Source organism: Chenopodium quinoa, unplaced genomic scaffold, assembly GCF_001683475.1.
Source record: "Chenopodium quinoa cultivar QQ74 unplaced genomic scaffold, ASM168347v1, whole genome shotgun sequence".
In the NCBI taxonomy this organism is placed as follows: Eukaryota; Viridiplantae; Streptophyta; class Magnoliopsida; order Caryophyllales; family Amaranthaceae; genus Chenopodium; species Chenopodium quinoa.
In genome coordinates this window covers 465,414-474,409 of record NW_018742483.1, presented here as the reverse complement: position 1 = coordinate 474,409, position 8,996 = coordinate 465,414, and the positions used below count along the sequence as shown (strand labels likewise).

Genomic DNA, 8,996 nt, shown 5'->3' with positions numbered 1-8,996 from the left:
ATGAATGAAACTAAAGTAGGTTCTCCCGTGAGAACCAAACCACGAAGGAACTTGAAGATATTCTCTAACAAGATGTAGAAGAAACTTTCGGCAGGATTTCCTACAAGAGCTAGAGCATGTTCCTTAACAGGTTCATGAGGTGTTCCCTAACAAGATTGCAAGTGACAGCAAGCTCTAGAAGGAACCTGGTCTGCGAGTTCCAATAAGAAATGAACAAGAGTGACAGCAAGTGGAACGTTGCCCCAAGATATAGAATACATCAATACTACAAGATTCTAGAGCAAGAGTTTTAGAGAAACAACATGAAGACGAAGAAATCAAAGTATATTTCTCTAGGATTCATGTAAGTATGTTGGACACAAAAGTCAGTCTTGAACAAGTCTATAGAACCAAGATGAACTACTCATAGTCAATGAAATTAGAGTTACTGTTTTGTCAGGAACTCAAAGACTGTCAGAGTTCCAGAAAGTCGTTAAAAGTCGGTTTTAATGATATAAATATTTACCTATACGTGCATATCTTTTAGGAATTTGGTTTTACATAATAAAGATATTTATTTTCTAGTAAATCCCTTTGGGAAAAAGATAAGTTATTTTTGGAAAGTATTTTCAGCAAAAATAAGTTTTGAATAAAATCTAATTTTATGATAAGTATATCTTTTGTAAAAAGATAAGCTAGTATATTTGAAAAATATAAGTTTGAAATAAAATATGATTTTATGGTAGATATATCTTATTATTGACAGAATATATATTATTAACGTAAAAAAAAAGTACATTTTTGGAAAACTTATCTTTGGAAAATATCTTTTAAACATATCTTTAATTTTGATAAAACTTATCTTTTACGAAAAGAATGATTTGGGTGTACTATGAAAATACTCATATGTATTCATTCAAAGTTGAGGCTGATGAAGTGGAGTGGGCGTGCTTAATGGTTTAATCCTTCACCACAAAGCTAAGTCAAACCTTGTTTGTTTTAGTTCGTCCATTAATAAGTTCCAGACAAATCTCGAGTGTCCATCATATTAGTTTTATCTCTTTATTAATTGATTTGTATTTAGAGTTATTCTTTGAGATCTTATAAAGGGAAAAAGGGTATTGAGTGTTTTATGTATTGGGGTGTGAGAGCTCGTGAGAATTCTCGTTTATGATAATTTTAAGAGTGCAAAGTGTGAGCTTTTAAGGTGCAGCCGAGTGATCTTCTAGTGAGAGGCCAAGTGAATAGTACTTTAAGAGTGTTGTGTGAATCTAAGTTCGAGACTTAGGCTGGGTAGGATAGGGTCCTATCAAGTAGTAAGTTTTCGAGTAGAAACTTGTGAGAAAGGTCTAATTGTAATAGGTTGCAAATAGGAGTGTTTGGCCTATTATATTGGATTTATTTGGTTTGAAATCCTTAGAGGGTCGAGGTTTTACTTCCAATTAGGCCCTGGATGATTTCCTGGTAAAATCCGTTTTACATTGTCTAACTTTCTAATAGCGATCAGTTTATATTCCGAGAAAATTAGGCACTAGAAACATACTACAATTCACCCCGTGTTGTAGTACTGTATATCATTCAAATAACAATAAACTTGTATTTTTTTTTTCATATCCAACTAGACTAATGCAAGTAGTAATTGAATAAATTAATTATGTACCAATTTCATTGACAAAATTCATTGATACACTACCCAAAAAAAAAAACAAAAAAAATAAAAAAATAAAATTGTTATTAACATACATTAAAACAATACCTATTTTAGTTTCTCAAATATCGAAGAAAAGAGTTGCATATAACAATTCATTCCAAGTATCCGGCAATCCGGGAAGGCACCAATGAATACAATCAGCATACGACGAAAGATACTGTTTAGATTTTATGGCAACCATCTTCCATGTCGAGTTACTCCAATACACTGAAGAATGTGCATCAATTCTATAGTCAGTAAGCTTGGTTATGTTCAAGTACTTCACTTGTACTTTACTCATTCCTTCGATCAAGCTCTCAATGATATTGATCAATGATTTCGGGAAAGCGTTTTCGAAGGAATCATCCTTGAAAGGTTGGGTATAGTTGTAGCACCATGGTTCACTTGTGTGTTGTCCTGAAATGCTCCTAAAGATTACTTTTGTTTTCTTTGGATTTACGTTTGTTTCGATCCATTTTGCCCATGTTTTCATGGCCCTATCATAAGCAAGGTCTACTGCCATCGTTTCCGACAATTTTCCTTTGTATTGAAATAACTCCCACCTGTACAATGTACATTTTTGTAATTTGATTAGAAAAAAAAAAAGGGTAATATTTGACGATATAATTTTATCAAACATCTAGTCTACTATTTTCCACAAAACTCAACTCGTGTTGATTGTTGAAATAAAATGCCTATTTCATTTTAACACCTTATCCACCAATTTCTTCGCTAAAAAAAAAAAAAAAAAAAAACAAACCATAGTCCGAAGTCCAACATAGTTGCAATGGTATTGGGCCGGTGGCTTGGTGGAAGGCCTTATAATGTCACAAGGTCCAAATCTAGTGCTTCGACCATACTAGATGGCCTAGCCTAAGTTGGCCAAGTAAAATGCAAACTTTATGCCCAAGTCAATGGTAGAGTTAAGGAATTCATTTTTTTAATTTTGGAAGAATCTTGATGCACATGATAATCTATAATTCTAAAGATAACGGATTAATTTATAGTTTTTTTTTTTTACAAAAGATTAATTTATAGTTTAATCTTACTATTTAGTTTTAAAAATTGTTATTAGTGATATGGATAATAAAATAGTAATTGGGTTCTAAACAAAAACAAAACATTAAAAAAGGTTGATTTTCTTATTCCCTCTTGCCAGCTTGTATAATTATTGTGCAATTTATGACCAAATTAACGTCTAATAGAACATGGACAACCAAATTCACGTCTAATTTAACATGACTTATATGATATGTTCTACTTGCACTTTCAAAGAATTTATATCATGACAAATTTAAAAAATGTTGATTGTTATAATACTTACGCTTTCAATTTTCTTGTGTGAGTATACCAATGCCCTGAATTGAATACCATAATATCAGCTCCTTGCCATTGCTCTGAATTGGGCGAAATCTTGTCTAAAACTAGAACATTTTTCCCACTGTTGTGATTTTTATCGAATTCTATTAAAAATGGGCTCCAATAAAATTCGATAACAGTGTTATACTCCTGCAAATCAATGAAAAAGATTATTATACTTGTGATAATGAGGCAATTCTTCTTCTATAGATTAACTTCTTCTACATTAACTAGTTTTAACTTTTAAGCTATGAGCCTATGAGTCGATACATTTTCATTTATAAATATATTACCTCAAAACTTTGAAATCAAATATTGCACTGTTCATTAGTTAAAGTTTTGTGATATAACTTTAGGGCACATGATCAAATCTTATATACACCTACATAAATTTTTAGGAAACTTTGAAATGATACGATTTAATGTAACTAGAGAACATGATAAGTTGTAGGAAAAATGGAATCTAAAAATCCAACCTTTGACCGGTTTGACAATAAAAATTCAACCTTCCATTAATTTCACAAAAATTCAACCTTTGTCCCCCACGTTCTTTGACAGGTCCATTTGACCTTGAACCTACTAAACAGGTTAAATTTTTTTTTTCTTTTTTTTTTTCTTTCTCCTTCCTCCTTCCTCCTTCCTTTCTCTTTCCTTCCCCTCCATGTTTTCCGGTCACCGACCCAAAACCACCCAACCACGACCACCCAACCCCCTCCCCTTCAAAAACCGACCACCCAACCCCTCCCCTTCAAAAATCGACCACCCTAACCCCCTCCCCTTCAAAATCCGACCACCCTAATCCCCTCCCCTTCAAAATCCTACCACCCTAATCCCCTCCCCTTCAAAAACCGACCACCCTAACCCCCTCCCCTTCAAAAATCGACCACCCTAAGGTGGTAGTGGTGGCAGGGGAATTGGGAGGTTACCTACGGTGGGGATGGGCTTTTTTTTTCTTTTAATTTTTTTAAAATAATTAAAAAAATAATTGACCAATTAATAGCTGACACGTGGCATGTAACTTACAAAAATCGGTTATCAACAGATAATGGATCTGTCAAAAAAGGTGGGAGACAAAGGTTGAATTTTTGTGAGATTAATGAAAGGTTGGATTTTTATTATTTGACCGGCCAAAGGTTGAATTTTTAGATTCCATTTTTCCAAAATAAAAAAGGTTTGTATTATAATCATTGTTTTACACCTACGGACAATACAAATCCAATGAATTCATACTTTTCAATCTCTAAATTCGCTTCTTTAAACCTCTTAATTAATTTTATTTTAATATATTTGGATTGTTTTGATATTATAAAAATATATTGAGTATAAAAATTATGAGTATGATTGATACCTATATTGATATTTTAACTCCACATATTGTTAAATATACTTATTTTGGTAATTAGTGTATGATAATACTTCTTTAAAAAGTGATTTAGATTAGGTTTGAGAGTGCATAAGCGAAGCAAAGATGTAGCAATATAGGAAGAATTGAGGTAAGAATAATAAATTAAAATGGACACACGATTTAATGTACCTGAGAAAATTGTCAAATACTCCATTAAAAACTAATGTATGGTTGGTGCACCCGGAAAGAACATTAATTATATTTAAAAGAACATGGGCGAAAAAAAGAACATTATAAATATTTATAAAGAACGTGAGCATAATATGTTCTTTAAATTTGATTAATATGTTCTTTGAGTTTGAACTATATGTTGTTTATATTATACAATATGTTCTTTAATGTATGTACATTTAAAAAAAAAAAAAAAAAAAAAAAAAAAAAAAAAAAAAAAAATCACCCGAAAAACTAGAAAAAAGAACATGTTCTTTACTATATTATCATGTTCTTTTTGTAAAGACTTTATGTTATTTGGTTAGAGGTGATCAAAGTTAGACCGACCCGACTTGATTTTGGACGGGTTTTGGGCAAAAAATTTTCACCCCCAAATTCGGTCGGACCCGGCCCGTAAATTTAAATTTTTGGGCGGGTTTGGGATTGCGTTATTATGCATTTTAGTTAAATTTTTATACTCAACACGAAAAGCCCGCACGGCCGAACCATTTTGAGCAGGTTTGGGCACAAAAAGTTCAGCCCAAAACTTGGCCCGACTCGAGAAGTGAGCTGATTTTTTAACCTTGGCCCGGTCCGTCCAATGATCACTTATATCTTTGTCAAACACAAACATGTTCTTTTTTGTCAAATATAATGTTCTTTTTCAAACATGTTTAACCACCCAAATAACCATGAAAAATAACATGTTCTTTTTGTAAAGACTTTATGTTCTTTGTAATGTCATGTTCTTGCCAAACACAAACATGCTCTTTTGTCAAACACAGGTATGTTCTTTTTCAAAGACTAGCATGTTCTTTTTTTTGCCCATGTTCTTTAAAATATGTTTAATGTTCTTTTCGGGTGCACCATGTGCATGGTGCACCCGGGTGCACTATACTATTTTCAATTAAAAACAAGTGCCTGAATATTCATTATATATGAGCAAAATATTGGAGTATACAAAAACCCTAAATGACATACGAGTAGTGCAAAAGGGTATAGTGATTTAGTAAATTAGGGGATAATATAAGGTGGTTGATATGTAGGAATGTTTATTAGCTTGTGTACAACTTCTTGTTTTTCTATTTTAAATTAAAATGCCCAACACTAATATTTATAGTTGAAGATGGAGATTAAAGAAATGTATACAATATTTAGAATCCTTTTGAATTTCAAGTATTCTCCGCAATATCAAGAGACTTGCATGACATAAGTTTCTACATAAATCAAGAAATCGTGAGCAAGAAAAAACCTTTATAAATCCGGAATCTTTTAGAACATGCATGCGCATACACTCCAACAGGATATTGGGCCAATAAATTAAAATTTGGACTAAATCAAACAATTTCAAACTAAATGTCACCTAAAAAAGTTACAGAAAAATAACATGAAAAGATACATTGCATACCTTTGCCTTAAACACCTTATAATCTGAACCATTAGCATCAATATCCACGGTCGAAGATGGAACAGATGTATATAGAAGGCAAGCGAGAGACTCCCACATGTTTCTATTTAGTGAATCTCCTACCATAATCAACCTCTTGTTTCTAAGCTTTTCAAGCATATCTCTTCCGTTAAACCTAGGAAAAAGAAAAGATATAATAATTTTTCGATCATGTTAAGTATTTCTTTGCATATGATAAGCAATATAACATTATATTGTACAAAAAAATTAGGAGAGAAATTAATCTACATACTCACAATGGTATTTCGCAATCTTTAGCTTCCCATCTCCATTTCTCATACTCGAAATCGAGCCTTCCATTCTGTTGGCAGTTCATCTTTTCTTCAATAAATGGACATGTATTTGTATCATAGTAAGGCTTTTGATCTGGCTTGTAAACCCATCTACCATCAAACATGTTGCATTTTTTTTCTTGAGTTGACTTTGGTTTTTTTATCATGTTAGCAATAGATGGTGGATTATTTGAACTAAATAGCAATAAATTAGGATTTTCAGGCTCGGAAACAATGGTTTTTTTTGGTGTATTTGCTACATCAAATTGTTTAAATTCGACGACGGAGCTTCCAGCGATAAATAGCGTTAGATCTTGGTAATTTTCAGTTAGGAAAAGAAAGATGGATAGACAACCAAATAAACTAGCTATTACACAAAGTTTCCAAGTGTAATTTATGGTGGGAATCAACTCCATTACTTAAAACTCTTTTTCTGTTGTATTACATGGGGTGTTTGGATCTAAATTAGTAAAGTGAATTGATATATAATGTGTACATTATTTGTTTAGGCAAGATAATACATTACATGTTTGCACATTACATTATTTGGATCATTGTAATATTGTATATATGTCTGATCCAGTATACATTTTTTACTTCATTTATTTATTTATTTATTTATTTATTTTTTTTTAGGTTTTTATAATTTTGTTCGATTGTTTGCAAGTGAATTGTTAATCAATTATACAAAGTCAAAGGAAAGACATTCTGTCATTAAACAAAAGACACATGTCTTTATTCGTAATTACAAATTTCAGTTTTGAAGGGTATTGTATATACGTTAAACATGTATGAACAAAGTCATTTTGTTACCAATCCGTATATGTTTTGTACAAAAGGAGAGAATGTATAGTTACATAAAGGAGATCCTAATCTCTAGTTGTTATTTGTATAGAAGTGATTTCAAGAAAGCTTCTTTTAGATTCTTTGGATCCAAGGTCTAGTATATATAGGCATTAAAATTACCCCTTTTACTTCTATTATCTCTTGTCTTTAGAAATGGCAATGGATCGAATTCGGGTCAATGGAGCTTCACCCGCATCCGGAAAACCCATCTCCCACAAAACCTCTTACCCCCATCCGATCCATTAGTCATCCGCGAGTGAATTTAAATGGGTGAATCATATCGAATGCCTGTAGTCCTCGCATAGTCTCTTTGTTGTGAGTCATAGGAAACGAAAGTAGTATAAAGGACTATTTGTTAAAAACTACTCTTCACCGTACCGAATTTTCACGGTTGACTAAGTTTTTTAGCAATGACCACCGACGTGCCGATCACGTGACCTTTTAAACCTTTTTTTCATGCAACAACAATACAACAGCATTGCCACCATCCTCACCACCGCCCCATCACCGTACCAGTTTGACCAGGGCCATCTTAAACCTTTTGGAGGCTTGTGCTATTAAACAAAATTATACAGTCATTTTATATTATAATCTCAAATACTTTGAATTTCTTTACTTGTAACAAAATATTTTTTATTATTTAAGAAATTAATAATCATCCACCTAAATTTAAATACACACTAAAAAAAAAGTATATAACATATACTTCCTCCCATACTATAGTTTGGGTTTTATTTTGCCATTGTTCAAAAAGTACCTTTAATAATCAATATCTTTAATCATGGATATACTAAAATTATAAGAAGTTGATATTATAAAACTACAAGCTAAAGTGAACTTAATAGTACCTCGGAGGCTCGCATTGTTATATGTTATGAGAATTTTTAGTCAAATATATAAAATTTAACTAACAAAATAAAATAGACATTATATTATGAGACGGTAAGAGTACCAATGATTAGGTATGTTCACGGATCAATTATCCGAATATTCGGATATTAGAAATTGATATCCAAATCTGATTTGAAAACTTCGGATAGATATTCGTTATTCGGATATCCAAAATTTTCGCATCAGAAACTTCGGATATCAATATCCAATCTTAAGTAAAATTTATTATGATTACTTTCTAAATTTCACTAATTTTACTACTTTTTTATCGCTAAGTTGTACAACATATTTAAACAAAATAGTAGTTCTTCTGCAATAAATATTATCATCAAATATATTAAGAATATTATAATAAGTTAATAATTTTATAAGAACAATTTAAAAATTTTATATATATTTCACTATTTTAGGCTTTATGTTTCGGATATCCGAAATTTTGAAAATCAATATCCAAATCTGTATCCGATATCCACTTTTATCCGACCCCAAAAGAAAACTCGGATCAGATTTTCAAAATTTCCGATCAATTGTTGTTCGGCTTATCAGCTTTTCGGATTCTCGGATAATTTTGTATAGGCCTACCAATGATACATGTAGGTAATTAGGTGACAACTTTAGAAGTATATAAAATAAGAAGATACTGGTTTATAAAAAAAAAAAGAAAATACTTGCATATAGTTTAGTACTTCTTACAAAATTTTTAAATTTCAATGGTATTGACTTGATAGGTTGATAATCAAAGAGAGCTTGACAAAATAAACAAAGCCAAAGCAAGGGAAGGAAACAAGGTTTGAACACACGGTGCAGGAGCTTAGTATCCCGTTATTCAGACCAATTCAGCTCTCTTAAACTTAGCAATGATAAATTGACAACTCACTAACTTTTAATTTTGTGATCTGAATTATACTTCCCGGCCCAAAACAATTTGAGGCCCTA

The 8,996-nt window shown here is 31.7% G+C and overlaps 1 protein-coding gene across 1 annotated transcript; it reads right to left on the bottom strand.

Annotated features, from left to right (window-relative positions):
• Positions 1 to 1,131: 1,131 nt before the first annotated feature.
• On the bottom strand, positions 1,132 to 7,166 carry LOC110719097 (protein trichome birefringence-like 3). The gene is made up of 4 exons (XM_021897996.1): positions 6,288 to 7,166; positions 5,992 to 6,166; positions 2,994 to 3,178; positions 1,132 to 2,232 (listed from the first exon to the last, which is right to left on the bottom strand). The coding sequence occupies exons 1-4, from the start codon at positions 6,737 to 6,739 to the stop codon at positions 1,749 to 1,751; spliced, it is 1,296 nt and encodes a 431-aa protein (XP_021753688.1). The 5' UTR covers positions 6,740 to 7,166; the 3' UTR covers positions 1,132 to 1,748.
• Positions 7,167 to 8,996: the final 1,830 nt, after the last annotated feature.

Coding starts and splice junctions, on each gene's coding strand:
- LOC110719097 (XM_021897996.1), bottom strand. CDS start 6,739: ATGGAGTTGATTCCCACCATAAATTACACTTGGAAACTTTGTGTAATA. Junction 6,167..6,287: donor AAAGATTGCGAAATACCATT/GTGAGTATGTAG, acceptor TCTTTTTCCTAG/GTTTAACGGAAGAGATATGC. Junction 3,179..5,991: donor ATAAGGTGTTTAAGGCAAAG/GTATGCAATGTA, acceptor ATTGATTTGCAG/GAGTATAACACTGTTATCGA.